An 18,742-nucleotide genomic window follows, 5' to 3' on the forward strand; every position below is an offset into this window, starting at 1 on the left:
GCAAGGTCAGAAATGGACCTTTAAGTCTTGTCAAAGGGCTGGGTGACATGAAGGACAGTCCCATCCATAAAGACATTTGACTGCCCCTGGCTACAGGATCAAACATAGTCCTCGTGGTCCACTCTTCCAGAAAACACATGCAAGGCCATAGGTGGCCCATAGGATGCCTGGGAATAGAACAGCAGGGTTGGCAGGTCAAGGCTGGGTTGGGGTAAGCTGCCCCACACCAGGCAAATTCCCTTTATTTCACAATTGGCAAAATACACACACACACACACACACACACACACACACACCACAGGAACGAGAGCTATGCCAGGAGGTGTCTTTTTACTTCTTTTATTGAACTCCATAAATATTTTCATAAGGCTTTGTGTCATTACAACATTTTTTTTGTTAAACATTTTTTTAACACACAACTTTGACACTTGTTTGACAGAGTCAGTCAGATAAAAGAAACAAAAGAATAAACTGGCAAATGCAGAGCAGCAAGGGTAATCAAAGTCACTGTTGCCCATCCATCCACCCCAGCCCACCCCATCCCCAAAGCACTAAAAGATCACTATTTGGCTTCACACTAGAATTGTTAGAACTCTCTTGTTGCTGTTCTTATAGATCCATTAGAAATATACACATAGAGAGACGGGGAGAAAAAAAGAGAGAATAATTAGATGTCTGTCTTAGGACTCCCCATAGCAGCTCCCATAGAACACACTAGCAAAGCCTTTTGGAAAGCAAATCCTGGCCTCATTGAGTTGAGGAAAAGGGAGCTCGGGGCCATGCGGAAATTAGAGCATTACAGAATTATTGGGGTTACCATTGCTGTCAGGACACAACAGGTTGGGATACTGAACCCAGGTATTTAATTGGGCTCCCCTTGGGGCTGTTGGCCACTGGTCTGCTTTGATGCTATAGGCTGAGGGAATACTCCAACCAATGGGGAGATGACTTCGTGTTGTTCACAAATTACTGGCATCTGGTGATGCCAGTGAGTTCAGTAGAGGAGAAGTGAGGGTTGAGAAGTAATATCCCTGATCCTGGAGCCCTGGGCAGAAGCCCCAAGGAGGGAGGAAATGAGAGGGCCTAGTCAAGAAATGTAGGCCCAGAAACTTGTCCAAGCATCCCCTCCCGGTGTGCTGCCAACCCTCGAAGAAGCATGTCAAGGCCAAGCCTAGTGAGGAGGAGGGAGAAGTTGGAAAAAGAGGTACACTGAAGGGAGGCCTGCACCGCTACCAAAACACTCTGCCAGACAGGATATTTTAGCCTGGGTGCTGGGCACCAGGTCCCTTGCCAAGGAGGCTTACGTAGTTAGGTCATGTGCTGAACAGTGGTGGCCAGTCCCGAGCCCCGGCCCTCTCCCCAGATCAGGCTCATCCTTGACTTATAATACAAGTCTAACTTGGTTGTGATGGAATAGAAACTTAAATAGCTTGTAATTTGATTCCCACAAAGAAAAGATTCCCAGGCTGGGCAATGCCTGGTCTGGATCAGTAGGCATAGAGCAGTAAACATGCTAGCTATGCTGAAGCCTCCACACAGCTATGGCTGCTGCTTGGTAAGATGAAGTCCTTTCATGATGAAGTCTTCTCCCATGGGGTTTAGGACAGACTCCAAGTCTCCACTTTCCTCACTACAGTGGCTTGCTCTTCACAGCAGAGTTCATCCTTATTCCCTTATACCCTTTTTGTTGTTCAAGGTCTATCCATGAAAAGGGCTATGTGTGGAGGAAAAACAGGTACTCCAACATCCATAGGAAGCCTGCCTCCTTGTGAAAGAAGTCAGATTTTCCCAAGCAAAAAGCTGGCCAAAAGTGAGCCTGAGGGTAGCATCCCTGCCTCAGACCCCTTATTCAGAGGGAAAATTGCCCCTGGGCCCCTAACTCACTTGCCCCAAATGTCCTGGGATGAGAGGATGTTGGAAACAGGGCCTTCTTTGAGTGCCAGAACAGCTTTAACTATGTCAATACCAAAAATCCTCCTGTGCTAGGATGGCAGGAGAAAGAAGAAAGAGAGAGGGAAAGAAAGAAGCCAGGGAAGATTGTCCATGCAATCTGTTAACAATGGGAGAAGTCCCACACAATTTTAGGGTGGTAGAAAATGCAGGTACAATACTGTGGATCAAGACTATCTCTTTCCATTCCCATCCCTGTTCTTTCTTGTAAAAGGTTACTATCAGCCTTGGACCCTGTCCAGGTCAATAATTTGAAGGTAGCTGATGATCTTGGTCAGGTGGGCTCTGTCTTGAACCCCTCCATACTTCTATCAATGCTGCCCAAACATCTGTAAATGGGAGCAGGGACAACCAGGACACTGAACTGATTGCTGTAGGGATCCCTGCCCTAAACCTATCTGGTACTAGGGGGCAGGTAAATCCCTCTCCTGGGAGGCAGAATCTCAACCTCTGCTTCCAGTTCAGATCTTTTGGGCTAAGGGAGAGACAGGCCTAGAGGGAGACCTATAACAAAAGTGACTTGAAAAAAGAGAATAACTGGATCAAACTAACTCCTAGATGCAAAATTGCAATGACCCAGCAGTGCTGCAACATGGGAAACCCCAGTGATAGAAGAAACAGCCCGAATGCAAAATGTTCCCTGAACAGAAGTCCACTCCAGCATCATCATAGTCTGATACTCTCTTGCTTCTGTTTGGTTTTTTGATCCCTTCACAGTACCTAAAACACAGTAAAAGCAATAGGAATACTGAGCAGTTTTGTCACAGGGCACAACAGATCATGTCCAGACTGGCATGACTGAGGACAGAGGATGCTGAAAAAAGGTTATTTGGGGCAACTGCAGGGCTGAAGGAACATTTGAAAATGATTGGCTGAAGGAGAGGAGAAAGGAGCTCATTCCCTTCCTCAATGGAAAGTAAAAGAGGGAAAAAAACCCTGAAACCTCCCAACTCTACCATATCAAATAAAATTAAAAATTCATCAACATCAGCATCATCAGGAAAAAAAAAACAATACGAACACATCTATGGTAATAATGACAAGGCAGTGAATCACTCACAGGGGAGTAAAGAGATTATCTTAATAAGAAAAGGAATGAATAGAAATGTCAACTTCTGAAAGCAAAGGGAAGGGGGACAGGGTAAAAATGGAAAACTTTTAAGATAGGATCACATGTTTGGAAGTCATTGGTACCTCTTCCTACCAACCACATATTTCACTTCCCCAAAACAACAGAAAACACTTTTGTTCCTTATCTCTCTCTCTCTCTCTCTCTCTGTGTGTGTGTGTGTATGTGTGTGTGTGTATGTGTGTGTGTGTGTGTATGTGTACTCAAGGGTCTCTCTGTGTGTGTGTGTGTATAAATTTCAACAGTGCTTCTCCGAAAAAAGGTCCATCTATAAATATAATTTTATTTACTTTATTTTAAAATTATCTGCCTCCCTGTAGGTATCATTTTTTGAAGGGGGTTAACCTGCTGAAGTTTTGCCAGAATGGTGACTGGCTGCGCTTGGGTTCGGTGAACTCAAAGACCTGCGACTGAGCGATGCCGTCGGGGACCAGGTACTGGCCGTGGTTTAACGGGTCCTGCGGTGGTGGGTAGGAAGGAGGAACTGAGCGGGCAGAGTTGACACCTAGAGTAGATGAGAGATCAAAGGGAAAGGGTATAAGTTATGTAACAAAGGGCTTCTCAAATTACCCAGTGACCACTCTGGGCAGACAACTCAAGGCAGACTGGTTTAGAGAGTGTGAACTGGTTTTACAAATCATCCAAGGGGAGAATTCCTCTTTCAAACAGATTTTGGAATACCATGGCTACTACTGCAACCCTACACACTTCCACATCTAGTCAGGTATCAAAGAAATTTGGGGTATTGCTATAATCTATGTTACAGGTGAGAACACTGATGTCTGAAAAGAAATGTCATACCCAAGGTCACATGGTAAGTTAGTGACAAAGCAAGGGTTAGAACCTACATTCTTTGACTTCTCAGTTCAGAGCTCTTTCCAAGACACCAGAATCCCTTATGCAGGGCTTGGTCCTGCAAAGAACCCAACAAACTCTATTTCTCCTTCTCCAAGTCCCCCCTGGAAGTTTTAAAAGAGCCTGGTTAAGAACTATTGACTTCAGGACAGGTTTCTGGGAGAAATTTTCTAAAAGCATAAGGTGCAAATGATTTAGTGTTCTGTCCTGGGTTGAGAGTGATGAACCTGCACTTAATAGAGAATTGACATTAGTAGGTGAAGGAAAAAGTAAACTTACTACCAGGAAGTATAATTCATGGGGAGCAAGGAAGACGGAATATACGTGCGTCTTTTCAAACAGAATAGCTTAAATGACACTAATATTAAAAACCTTCTCAACATTTGTAGGTAGGTTTGCAACCATCAAAGCAAAATCCACACTAATGGAGGATTCCAGGAACCTGGAGGCCTAAAGTGAAAGTTCAATCCTGATCTACATTCAGAGCAGAATAGGACAAGACATACAGCATATAATTCAGATATGCCAGGAAGGCTTCTCTGCTGCTCCCAAATACCTTCTTCACCTGCTACTCAGGGTCTGAAATTCCAACATTACAGTTACTTTGTTTGCCTTTGCTTGATGACTAAGTCCGTTTACCCTGGAAGTAGTATCAATTAAGCCATCATCAGCCACTGGCACTTCAGTGAGAAAGATCAGATTCTTTTCTAAGAGCTAGTTTTGCAAGGTGGTAAGTGTCAGAAGTATGAGGGTATTGAATGCCAACAGACAATACACAGATATTAGAGAGGGAGTTTTGTGAGTACTAATTTGATTTTTTTTAAAAAAAGCATTTATTTGAAATGATTACAGATTCACATGCAGTTTTAAGAAATAATAGAGATCCTGTGTACTCTTTACCCAGTTTTCCCAATGGTAACATTTTGCAAAACAATAGTACAATAGTACAATATCACAGCCAGGATATTGACATTATAACAGGATACAGTCAAGATATAGAACATTTCCATAATCACAAGGATCCCTGTTGTTACACTTTTATAACCACAATCTTTTCTGGGTATATGTCTAAAATAAAGGAAATCGGTACATTGAAGAGATATTTGCACTCCTATGTTTATCACAGCACTATTCACAATAACCAAGATATGGAATCAACCAAAGTATCTGTCAATAGATGAATGGATGAAGAGAATGTAGTATACATACACAGTGGAATATTATTCAGCCACAAAAAGAATGAAATCCTGTCATTTTCAGCAACACGGATGGAACTGGAGCTCATAATGTTAAGTGAAATAAGCCAGGCACAGAAGGACAAATATCAAATGATCTCACTCAAATGTAGGAGCTAAAAAAGTGGATTCCATGGAGGTAGAGAGTACAATGATGGTTACTAGAGGCTTGGAAGGATGGTGCTAGGGAAATGAAGAGAGGTTGGTTAATGGATTCAAAAATACAGTTTGATAGATGGAATAAGTTCTAGTGTTCAGTAGCACAGCAGGGTAACAGTAGTTAACAATGATTTATTGCATATTTCAAAATACATAAAACAGAAGATTTGAAATGTTCCCAACACAAAAAAAATGATACATGTTTAAGGTGACAGATATCCTAATTACCCTAATTTGATCATTACACATTGTATGCATATCAAAATATCACATGTACTCAGTAAAGATGTACAATTATTACATATCAATACAAAATAAATTTAAAAATCAATTGGGCATATTTGTGTACATTTATTTCTGGGTTCTGTGGCATTGATCTAATATGTCCACCCTTCTGCCAAAATTACGTTGTCTTGGTTACTGTTAACTATATAATGAGTGTTGAAACTGGGTAGATTGATTACTCACATTTTATTCTTCTTTTTCGAGATCATTTTAGCTATTCTAGGGCACTCATTTGATTTTGTGCTGGCCCCAAGGTCTCTGGAGATGGAGTCTGTACTCATAGCCATGGGGAGCTCTATATTGATCTAGTTAATTAGGTTTATGTACCAGGAATTAGCATATAACTTTCAAGAAGTTATATATCAATACTTGAAAGCACCGTGAAAGACAAAGGTCAAGTGAAAAGGCCTTTCTTGGAGCTAGATCTGGTATTCTCTACTGTTATTTCAGCCAGGTTCCCCCTCTCCCAGAGCAGCAGACTGAGTTGATAATGTCCCAGTGTTACAGATGGGGTTGGAAAGGGACACTAGAGTAGTTACCTATCTAATGATATCTGCATTGGAGACCTCTTAACAATGCCCCTCACTTCCTGCGATGGGTCATTGAAAAGCTCAAGGAAGCCAGCTTTCATGGTTATCTTAAATAATCCCTTCTTGCTCTTCCCATGTACATATTGTAATTACTGAATTCCTACATTTGAGAACCACTTCCACATGTATGGCACTCTTGAGTCTCAAAATACATCAGTTACTACAGCCCTGGACTAGGAGAGTCTTGAAGACCAAAAATAGAAATAAGGGAGGAGATTTGTAGTAATCCTGGGAGGTTTGAAACTAAATGAAGCTGGGTGCAGTGGCTCACATCTGTAATCCCAGAACTTTGGGAGGAGGAGGTGGGGGGATCACCTGAGGTCAGGAGTTCAAGACCAGCCTGGCCAACATGGTGAAAACCCGTCTCTACTAAAAATACAAAAATTAGTCGGGTTTGGCGGCAGGTGCCTGTAATCCCAGCTACTCGGGAGGGTAAGGCAGGAGAAGGCAGAGGTTGCAGTGAGCCAAGATCACACCATTGCACTCCAGCCTGCACGATGAGAGCGAAACTCCATCTCAGGAGAAAAAAAAAAAAAAAAAGAAAGAAAGAAACTAAATGAATTTCTTTGAAGACTTTAGAATTGCTGTTAAGGAAAGAAAACTGTTCAAGTGAACCAGTATTTAGACACTGGGAGACACAAAAGGCCCTAAAAGGAATGGCCTGGAGATACATAGGGTGGGGAAGGGCCTTGACCAAAATGCTTGGCATGAGTTAGCAGGGCTATCTTCTGGTTAACCAACTCCTGGTTGCTTTATAGGTATTCCTTTGTTTGAAGTGAAAAGACAATTCAGTCTCAGATATGCTTGAGGAACTCGGGCTTGGATAAAGGAGTACCATAAAGGTCAGTATGGTGGATGTGATGGTTAATAGCGTCAACTTGACTGGATTGAAGGATGCAAAGTATTGTTGCTGGGTGTGTCTGTGAGGGTGTTGCCAGAGATTAACATTTGAGTCAGTGGACTAGGAGAGGCAGACCCACGCTCAATCTGGATGGGCACCATTTAAACAGCTGCCAGCATGGCCAGAATAAAAAGCAGGCAGAAGAACCTAGAAACACTAGACTGGCTTAGCCTCCCAGCCTACACCTTTCTTCCGTGCTGGATGCTTCCTGCCCTTAAACATCAGACTCCACATTCTTCAGCTTTCAGACCTGGACTGGCTTCCTTGCTCCTCAGCTTGCAGATGGCCTATTGTGGGACCTTGCGATCGTGTGAGTTAATACTCCTTAATAAACTCCTATATATAGATATATATCCTATTAGTTCTGTCCCTCTAGAGAACACTGAAGAATACAGTGGGGGAAGTAGAGGAAATCAGAGTGAGAAAGTTCAGGAGTTGAGAGCATCCAGGAGACAATGGCAAGCTGTTAGGACAGTATCCCTTTTGCAGCCTGAAAACTTCAGTTGGCTGGGCTCTTTTCTGCTCACATTTCTGTCTGAGGAACTGGAGCAAAATCTTACAGAGTTCTGTTAATACAGGTCATATCCTTACTGACATTAACTCCAGATTGCTTTCTAACACCATCTCTCACATGTTATTATAGCAGTCAAAAGGTTAGGGGTTAATTCCCCACCTTAAATTAACTCCCAACTTTTTGGTGGCTAATTAAGGCTGGTCTTATTCCCTATATAAGGGGAATCACATTCTCATGATGAGGAAAAGAGACAATAAGGGCCTCCCAAGAGCAAGAAGTAATAAGCAGTTGAAGGGGAGGCATGTCTAGTCAGCGGAGCTAGGTGCACTGCTTAACTGGAAATCAGATGTTCACAGGCATTCAGCCTCAATCAAAAGGAGCTTCAGTGGAAAAAAAAATAGTGCTTTACATGGCTGCTGGAAATTTCAGGAGACATGAATCTGATCATTTTGGATGATGACTCATTCAGAACCACAAAGCCCACTGAGAAAGCAGAAGGAAAGGCCCGGGGAAAGTAAGGTCTCATTAAGATTGCCCACACCTGGGGACAGTGAACATGGCTATCAGTAATAGAAGCAGCTGTCAGTAATTGAGGCAAGACAGAAAACCAAACTCTTCTTTCCAAGCATGGGGCTTCATCAGGACCCTGAGATGGAGAGGAGAAAGCGGTGGACTCTGAGTCAAGCCAAATTAAGTTCAGAGTTACTTCACTCAAAGACCCTTAGCTACCTCATCTGAGAAACAGAGTTAGTGCCCAGCTTCTCAGGATTATCATAAAGATGAAATGAAATGACTTATATAAAGTGACTGACACTGAATAGGTATTCTAATAAGCAGAAGAAGGTAGTTCCTTCCCTTTGTTTGGCTGAGCATGATAGTTTTGTTCTGGTTCATGAGAAAAGAGAAACTAAAGCTTAACTTCAGATTTAAATTGATTTGCAAGGTATTTTTTCTTAAGTACTTTGGTTGTGGTTAAGAGAAAGAGAGGGAATATCTGAATCTTTTGTCTTGGCTTAGTTTGAGGTTCTTTATTGTGATTTGGGGCTCCTGATTTGGCACATGCCTCCAGATCGGTGACAGAAAGCTGAGCAATATCTTTATACTTTTTTTTTTTTTTTTTTTTTTTTTGAGATGGAGTCTCGCTCTGTCGCCAGACTGGAGTGCAGTGGCACAATCTCGGCTTACTGCAACCTCCGCCTCCCAGGTTCAAGCGATTCTCCTGCCTCAATCTCCCCAGTAGCTGGGACTACAGGTGCGTGCCACCTCGCTCAGCTGGTTTTTGTATTTTTAGTAGAGGCGGGGTTTCACCAAGTTGGCCAGGCTGGTCTCAATCTCCTGACCTTGGGATCCGCCTGCCTCGGCCTCCCAAAGTGCTGGGATTACAGGCGTGAGCCATCACGCCCAAACTATACTTATTAAATAAAGTATATATTTACTATTGTCCATTGATCTCTAAATTGTTAGTAAAGTTTCCCTTATTTTTAAGTAAAAAAAAAAAAAAAAGGAACAGAGGTTCTATTTTTTGCTATACTCAATGAGCTATCTTTGGATACCAATACCCTATACTATTCACTCCTTAGCCTTAAGCATTTAAAACCATTTGCTACCTGTCATCAAGGACACCTAGGGATACTCCTCCACCACCCCCAAGTAAACCGCAGCACAGAAATGGGCCTAAGAATATGTAAGCATATAGCTTATGATTCCATAGTCTTTCACAGAGACTGAGTGGGGCAGCTTTACCTTTTTGCTTAGGGACTTTTCTCACAGTCATTGCAGCCTGCCTCTTCTGGTTTTCAGAAATTTCAAAGCCTAAAAAAGAAAAATATATGATTTTTTAAATGAGACACACCCTTCTTGAGTGTATAAATGAGTAAACTTTTCTGTAAGAAAGATTTGGTAAGACATATCAAAGATCTTGAAATACAAAAAAAAAAAAAGTCATTCCCTTTAACCCAGTAATTTCTTTCTAGGAATTTCACTAAGGAAATTTGTCACAAACTTGAACAAAAACTTAGCTACAAAATGCACATCACAGAATGGAGAGCCAAAAAAAGAATTATGAACATGGGCTAAGAGTCTGTTAATGGAGAACTGTTAAATAAAGCATGACATAGGAAAAAAATATTTTGTAACCAAAAGCAAAATTATAAAGAAAAGGACATAATGAGGCAAAAGATATAATTCAAACAGAAAACGTATATATAGATTATAAAAGTTTCAGAAGGAGGAAAAAATCAAATGGAAAATAGTAACAAATAAGTAACAAAACACTCAACTAAGGGGAAAAAAAGGATATACTTACTGTGGAAAGAATAAAAGGTCTTGCTAAGTCCCAGGCAGGATGAGCATACATAGATGCACATCTACATATTGACTAGTATAATTCCCAAACTTCAGGATAAAAAATAAATCTGACAAGCTTCACAACAGAAAGGACAGCTCACTTAACAAAAAACAGACATCATAATATTACTAGAATCCTAATCTGAAATATTGGAAGGAATAGCTTTCTTTTTTTTTTTTTTTTTTGGAGGCAAGGTTTTGCTTTGTCACTTAGGCCGGAGTGTAGTGGCATGATCATGATCATGGCTCACTGCAGCCTTGATCTCTCAGGCTTAAGCAATCCTCCGACCTTAGCCTCCTGAGTATCTGGGGCCACAGGCTCATGCCACCACACCTGGCTAATTTTTTTGAAATTTTTATATTTTGTAGACACGGGGTCTCCCTGTGTTTACCAGGCTGGTCTTGAACTCCTGGGCTCAAGCGATCCTCCCACCTCAGCCTCCCAAAGTGCTAGGATTACAGGCATGAGCCACTGCACCCAGTGTAATAGTCTTCTGAATAAAACCTGGATCAAAAGGACACCATAACTGAAGTTATAAAATATCTAAAAATAAATAAAGAGGACATTTTATATCAAAACCTATGAGATACAGTTGAGACTTTATTCAAAGGAAAATATACCCTAAAATGATTTTTTTTTCACTTTTTTTTAAAAATATACTTTAAGTTTTAGGGTACATGTGCACAATGTGCAGGTTAGTTACATATGTATACATGTGCCATGTTGGTGTGCTGTACCCATTAACTCGTCATTTAACATTAGGTATATCTCCTAATGCCATTCCTCCCCCCTCTCCCCACCCCACAACAGTCCCCAGTGTGTGATGTTCCCCTTCCTGTGTCCACGTGTTCTCACTGTTCAATTCCTACCTATGAGGGAGAACGTGCGGTGTCTGGTTTTTCGTCCTTGCAATAGTTGGCTGAGAATGATGGTTTCCAGCTTCATCCATGTCCCTACAAAGGACATGAACTCATCCTTTTTTATGGCTGCATAGTATTCCATGGTGTATATGTGCCACCTTTTCTTAATCCAGTCTATCGTTGTTGGACATTTGGCTTGGTTCCAAGTCTTTGCTATTGTGAATAGTGCCACCATAAACATATGTGTGCATGTGTCTTTATAGCAGCATGATTTATAATCCTTTGGGTATATACCCAGTAATGGGATGGCTGGGTCAAATGGTATTTCTAGTTCTAGATCCCTGAGGAATCGCCACAATGACTTCCACAATGGTTGAACTAGTTTACAGTCCCACCAACAGTGTAAAAGTGTTCCTATTTTTCCACATCCTCTCCAGCACCTGTTGTTTCCTGACTTTTTAATGATTGCCATTCTAACTGGTGTGAGATGGTATCTCATTGTGGTTTTGATTTGCATTTCTCTGATGGCCAGTGATGATGAGCATTTTTTCATGTCTTTTGGCTGCATAAATGTCTTCTTTTGAGAAGTGTCTGTTCATATACTTTGCCCACTTGTTGATGGGGTTGTTTGTTTTTTTCTTGTAAATTTGTTTGAGTTCATTGTAGATTCTGGATATTAGCCCTTTGTCAGATGAGTAAATTGCAAAAATTTTCTCCCATTCTGTAGGTTGCCTGTTCACTCTGATGGTAGTTTCTTTTGCTGTGCAGAAGCTCTTTAGTTTCATTATATCTCATTTGTCAATTTTGGCTTTTGTTGCCATTGCTTTTAGTGTTTTAGACATGAAGTCCTTGACCATGCATATGTCCCGAATGGTATTGCCTAGGTTTTCTTCTAGGGTTTTTATGGTTTTAGGTATAAAATGTAAGTCTCTAATCCATCTTGAATTAATTTTTGTATAAGGTGTAAGGAAGGGATCCAGTTCCAGCTTTCTACATATGGGTAGCCAGTTTTCCCAGCACCATTTATTAAATAGGGAATCCTTTCCCCATTGCTTGTTCTTCTCACGTTTGTCAAAGATCAGATGGCTTTAGACATGTATTATTATTTCTGAGGGCTCTGCTCTGTTCCATTGATCTACATCTCTGTTTTGGTACCAGTATCATGCTGTTTTGGTTACTGTAGCCTTGTAATATAGTTTGAAGTCAGGTAGCGTGATGCCTCCAGCTTTGTTCTTTTGGCTTAGGATTGACTTGGCGATGCGGGCTCTTTTTTGGTTCCATATGAACTTTAAAGTAGTTTTTACCAATTCTGTGAAGAAAGTCATTGGTAGCTTGATGGGGATGGCACTGAATCTATAAATTACCTTGGGCAGTATGGTCATTTTCACGATATTGATTCTTCCTACCCATGAGCATGGAATGTTCTTCCACTTGTTTGTATACTCTTTTATTTCATTGAGCAGTGGTTTGTAGTTCTCCTTGAAGAGTTCCTTCACGTCCCTTGTAAGTTGGATTCCTAGGTATTTTATTCTCTTTGAAGCAATTGTGAATGGGAGTTTACTCATGATTTGGCTCTCTGTTTGTCTGTTATTGGTGTATAAGAATGCTTGTGATTTTTGTACATTGATTTTGTATCCTGAGACTTTGCTGAAGTTGCTTATCAGCCTAAGGAGATTTTGGGCTGAGACGATGGGGTTTTCTAGATATACAATCATGTCATCTGCAAACAGGGACAATTTGACTTCCTCTTTTCCTAATTGAATGCCCTTTATTTTCTTCTCCTGCCTAATTGCCCTGGCCAGAACTTCCAACACTACGTTGAATAGGAGTGGTGAGAGAGGGCATCTCTGTCTTGTGTCCGTTTTCAAAGGGAATGCTTCCAGTTTTTGCCCATGCAGTATGATATCAGCTGTGGGTTTGTCATAGATAGCTCTTGTTATTTTGAGATACGTCCCATCAGTACCTAATTTTTTGAGAGTTTTTAGCATGAAGGGTTGTTGAATTTTGTCAAAGGCCTTTTCTGCATCTATTGACATAATCATATGGTTTTTGTCTTTGCTTCTGTTTATATGCTGGATTACATTTATTGATTTGCATATGTTGAACCAGCCTTGCATCCCAGGGATGAAGCCCACTTGATCATGGTGGATAAGCTTTTTGATGTGCTGCTGGTTTCGGTTTGCCAGTATTTTATTGAGGATTTTTGCATCAATGTTCATCAGGGATATCGGTCTAAAATTCTCTTTTTTTGTTGTGTCTCTGCAAGGCTTTGGTATCAGGATGATGCTGGCCTCATAAAATGAGTTAGAGAGGATTCCCTCTTTTTCTATTGATTGGAATAGTTTCAGAAGGAATGGTACCAGCTCCTCCTTGTACCTCTGGTAGAATTCAGCTGTGAATCCGTCTGGTCCTGGAATTTTTTTGGTTGGTAAGCTATTAATTATTGCCTCAATTTCAGAGCCTGTAAACGAACAAAGCCTCCAAGAAATATCAGACTATGTGAAAAGACCAAATCTGTGTCTGATTGGTGTACCTGAAAGTGACGCGGAGAATGGAACCAAATTGGAAAACACTCTGCAGTATATTATCCAGGAGAACTTCTCCAATCTAGTAAGGCAGGCCAACATTCAAATTCAGGAAATACAGAGAACACCACAAAGATACTCCTCGAAAAGAGCAACTCCAAGACACATAATTGTCAGATTCACCAAAGTTGAAATGAAGGAAAAAATGTTAAGGGCAGCCAGACTGAAAGGTCGGGTTACCCACAAAGGGAAGCCCATCAGACTAACAGGGGATCTCTTGGCAGAAAATCTACAAGCCAGAAGAGAGTGGGGGTCAATATTCAACATTCTTAAAGAAAATAATTTTCAACCCAGAATTTCATATCCAGCCAAACTAAGCTTCATAAGTGAAGGAGAAATAAAATCCTTTACAGACAAGCAAATGCTGAGAGATTTTGTCACCACCAAGCCTGCCCTACAAGAGCTCCTGAAGGAAGCACTAAACATAGAAAGGAACAACCGGTACCAGCCACTGCAAAAGCATGCCAAGTTGTAAAGACCATTGAGGCTAGGAAGAAACTGCATCAAGTAATGAGCAAAATAACCAGCTAACATCATAATGACAGGATCAAATTCACATATAACAATATTAACCTTAAATGTAAATGGGCTAAATGCTCCAATAAAAGACACAGACTGACAAACTGGATAAAGATTCAAGACCCATCAGTGTGCTGTATTCAGGAGACTCATCTCATGTGCAGAGACACACATGGGCTCAAAATAAAGGGATGGAGGAAGATCTACCAAGCAAATGGAAATCAAAAAAAGGCAGGGGTTGCAATCCTAGTCTCTGATAAAACAGATTTTGAACCAACAAAGATCAAAAGAGACAAAGAAGGCCATTACATAATGGTAAAGGGATCAATTCAGCAAGAAGAGCTAACTATCCTAAATATATATGCACCCAATACAGGAGTACCCAGATTGATAAAGCAAGTCCTTAGCGACCTACAAAGAGACTTAGACTCCCACACAGTAATAATGGGAGACTTTAACACCCCACTGTCAACATTAGACAGATCAACGAGACAGAAAGTTAACAAGGATATCCAGGAATTGAACTCAGCTCTGCACCAAGTGGACCTAGTAGACATCTACAGAAAACTCTCCACCCTAAATCAACAGAATATACATTCTTCTCAGCACCACACCACACCTATTCCAAAATTGACCACATAGTTGGAAGTAAAGCACTCCTCAGCAAATGTAAAAGAACAGAAATTATAACAAACTGTCTCTCAGACCACAGTGCAATCAAACTAGAACTCAGGATTAAGAAACTCACTCAAAACCACTCAGCTACATGGAAACTGAACAACCTGCTCCTGAATGACTACTGGGTACATAATGAAATGAAGGCAGAAATAAAGATGTTCTTTGAAACCAACGAGAACAAAGACACAACATACCAGAATCTCTGGGACACATTCAAAGCAGTGTGTAGAGGGAAATTTAGAGCACTAAATGCCCACAAGAGAAAGCAGGAAAGATCTAAAATTGACACCCTAACATCACAATTAAAAGAACTAGAGAAGCAAGAGCAAACACATTCAAAAGGTAGCAGAAGACAAGAAATAACTAAGATCAGAGCAGAACTGAAGGAAATAGAGTCACAAAAAAACCCTTCAAAAAAATCAATGAATCCAGGAGCTGGTTTTTTGAAAGGATCAACAAAATTGATAGACCGCTAGCAAGACTAATAAAGAAGAAAAGAGAGAAGAATCAAATAGACGCAATAAAAAATGACAAAGGGGATATCACCACCGATCCCGCAGAAATACAAACTACCATCAGAGAATACTATAAACACCTCTACGCAAATAAACTAGAAAAATCTAGAAGAAATGGACAAATTCCTTGACACATACACCCTCCCAAGTCTAAAATGATTTTCTAATTTTGTAAAAATCAAAATAAACAAAGTAAGTATTCAATCAATGAAAGAGGGGAAAGAATCTAAAATATTCCTTAAATCCTGAAAGAAAGTAGGAAAAAGAAGGAAATAAAAGTGAAAATTAAGAAGAAACAGAAATAAACTGCAGAAGGGATAAACAAACCAAAAACAAGTTATTTGAAACGACCAAATGTAAATTAGTACAGCCATTATAGAAAAACAGTACAAAAGTTCCTAAAAAATTTAAAAATAGAACTACTATATAATCCAGCAATGCCACTGCTGAAGAAAGAATATCAATATACCGAAGAAATATCTATGCTCTCATGTTTATCACAGCATTATTCACAATAACCAAAATATGAAATCAACCTAAATGCCCATCAGTGGATGAATGTATAAAGGAAATGTGGCATATATACACGACGTTATATCATTCAGCCATAAAAAATTGAAATCCTGTCATCTGCAGAAACATGGATGGAACTGGAGGATATTATGTTAAGTGAAATATGATTATTTTCCCTCATACGTGGGAGCTGAAAGGTGGATTTCATAAAGATGGAGAGTAGAATGGTGATTATCAGTGGCTCAGAAAGAAAGGCTCAGGTCAATGGAGAGGGGCTGGTTAATAGGTACAAAAACACAGTTAGAAGGAGTAAGATTTAGTTTGTGACAGGACAGTAGGGAAATTAGAGTTAATAATAATTTATTGTATATCTCAAAATAGCTAAAAAAATATTTGGTATGTTCCCAACACAAAGGAAAGATGAGCATTTGAGGTGATGGATATCACAATTACCCTGATTTGATCATTAGACATTGTATACAGGTATCAAAATATTAGATGTACCTTAAAAATATGTATAATGATTATATATACATAAAAAAGACCAATGCTCCCTGATAAGCCTGATTAAAAGATTAAAGTGAGAAAATAAAAATATATGAAATATTATGAACCCAAAAGAAGGGAGATAACTACAATTATGGAAGATATAATAATTAGAAAATGTTATGAGTAGATATATAGCATTAAATTAAAAATCCAGAGGAAATCAACAATTTCCCAGAAAAATAGAAATTATCAAAAGTAATGTACAAAGAGGCAGAAATGTACAGAATCTAAAAAGAAAACTCTACCATTTTCCTGAAGCATACAGAACAAGATTTTGACGAAAGGAGAGCAGAGCCTTGTCTTAAATGTGAAAACTTAGTAACAATGCCAAGCCGTTACATATTAAAAAATTTAATATAATGCCAATCAGAATCCAAATGGGCTTTTTATGCCAGTTTTTACGGCAGTGTTTTTAAACCTAGAATAAATAAATTTGATATTCATATCAAAGAATAAACATGTAAGAACTGCTAAGAAACAATGATAAAAGAAGAGTGAATAAGAATTGATTGTACCAGGCATTAAAACTTTCTCAAAATCTACTGTAATTAAAACAGCATAGTCTTGATACAAGAAATGACAAACAGAAGAGTGGAACAGAATAGAACGTTTAAAAACACATCTAATTTGGGGTGGCGAGTTCTGTAGATGTCTATTAGGTCTGCTTGGTGCAGAGCTGAGTTCAATTCCTGGGTATCCTTGTTGAAGGCTGGTTCAATATACACAAATCAATAAACGTAATCCAGCATATAAACAGAACCAAAGACAAAAACCACATGATTATCTCAATAGATGCAGAAAAGGCCTTTGACAAAAGTCAACAACCCTTCATGCTAAAAACTCTCAATAAATTAGGTATTGATGGGATGTATCTCAAAATAATAAGAGCTATCTATGACAAACCCACAGCCAACATCATACTGAATGGGCAAAAACTGGAAGCATTCCCTTTGAAAACTGGCACAAGACAGGGATGCCCTCTCTCACCACTTCTATTCAACATAGTGTTGGAAGTTCTGGCCAGGGCAATTAGGCAGGAGAAGGAAATCAAGGGTATTCAATTAGGAAAAGAGGAAGTCAAATTGTCCCTGTTTGCAGATGACATGATTGTATATCTAGAAAACCGCATCATCTCAGCCCAAAATCTCCTTAAGCTGATAAGCAACTTCAGCAAAGTCTCAGGATACAAAATCAACGTACAAAAATCACAAGCATTTTTATACATCAATAACAGACAAACAGAGAGCCAAATCATGAGTGAACTCCCATTCACAATTGCTTCAAAGAGAATAAAATACCTAGGAATCCAACTTACAAAGGATGTGAAGGACCTCTTCAAGGAGAACTACAAACTACTGCTCAAGGAAATAAAAGAGGATACAAACAAATGGAAGAACATTCCATGCTCATGGGTAGGAAGAATCAATATCGTGAAAATGGCCATCCTTCCCAAGGTAATTTACAGATTCAATGCCATCCCCATCAAGCTACCAATGACTTTCTTCACAGAATTGGAAAAAACTACTTTAAAGTTCATATGGAACCAAAAAAGAGCCCGCATCGCCAAGTCAATCCTAAGCCAAAAGAACAAAGCTGGAGGCATCACACTACCTGACTTCAAACTCTACTACAAGGCTACAGTAACCAAAACAGCATGGTACTGGTACCAAAACAGAGATATAGATCAATGGAACAGAACAGAGCCGTCAGAAATAATGCCACATATCTACAACTATCTGATCTTTGACAAACCTGAGAAAAACAAGAAATGGGGAAAGGATTCCCTATTTAATAAATGGTGCTGGGAAAACTGGCTAGCCATATGTAGAAAGCTGAAACTGGATCCCTTCCTTACACCTTATACAAAAATCAATTCAAGATGGATTAAAGACTTAAATGTTAGACCTAAAACCATAAAAACCCTAGAAGAAAACCTAGGCATTACCACTCAGGACATAGGCATGGGCAAGGACTTCATGTCTAAAACACCAAAAGCAATGGCAACAAAAGCCAAAATTGACAAATGGGATCTAATTAAACTAAAGAGCTTCTGCACAGCAAAGGAAACTACCATCAGAGTGAACAGGCAACCTACAAAATGGGAGAAAATTTTCGCAACCTACTCATCTGACAAAGGGCTAATATCCAGAATCTACAATGAACTCCAACAAATTTACAAGAAAAAAACAAACAACCCCATCAAAAAGTGGGCAAAGGACATGAACAGACACTTCTCAAAAGAAGACATTTATGCAGCCAAAAAACACATGCAAAAATGCTCACCATCACTGGCCATCAGAGAAATGCAAATCAAAACCACAATGAGATACCATCTCACACCAGTTAGAATGGCAATCATTAAAAAGTCAGGAAACAACAGGTGCTGGAGAGGATGTGGAGAAATAGGAACACTTTTACACTGTTGGTGGGACTGTAAACTAGTTCAACCATTGTGGAAGTCAGTGTGGCGATTCCTCAGGGATCTAGAACTAGAAATTCCATTTGACCCAGCCATCCCATTACTGGGTATATACCCAAAGGACTATAAATGTGTTGGG

The 18,742-nt window shown here is 39.8% G+C and overlaps 1 protein-coding gene across 17 annotated transcripts in view; it reads right to left on the reverse strand.

Moving 5' to 3' along the window:
- Positions 1-323: 323 nt before the first annotated feature.
- Positions 324-18,742, reverse strand: part of ARHGEF9 (Cdc42 guanine nucleotide exchange factor 9) — a 297,694-nt gene continuing 279,275 nt past the window's right edge. For 10 of the 17 annotated variants that reach the window (XM_054543992.2, XM_054543986.2, XM_054543984.2 and 7 more), the window contains 3 exons: positions 9,362-9,430; positions 3,425-3,584; positions 324-2,670 (listed from right to left, as the gene is read on the reverse strand). In XM_054543992.2, the coding sequence (XP_054399967.1) occupies positions 2,505-2,670; positions 3,425-3,584; positions 9,362-9,430 (395 nt within the window). In that variant the 3' untranslated portion in view covers positions 324-2,504. 17 annotated transcript variants of the gene reach the window in all.

Source organism: Pongo abelii, chromosome X, assembly GCF_028885655.2.
Source record: "Pongo abelii isolate AG06213 chromosome X, NHGRI_mPonAbe1-v2.0_pri, whole genome shotgun sequence".
Classification (NCBI taxonomy): Eukaryota; Metazoa; Chordata; class Mammalia; order Primates; family Hominidae; genus Pongo; species Pongo abelii.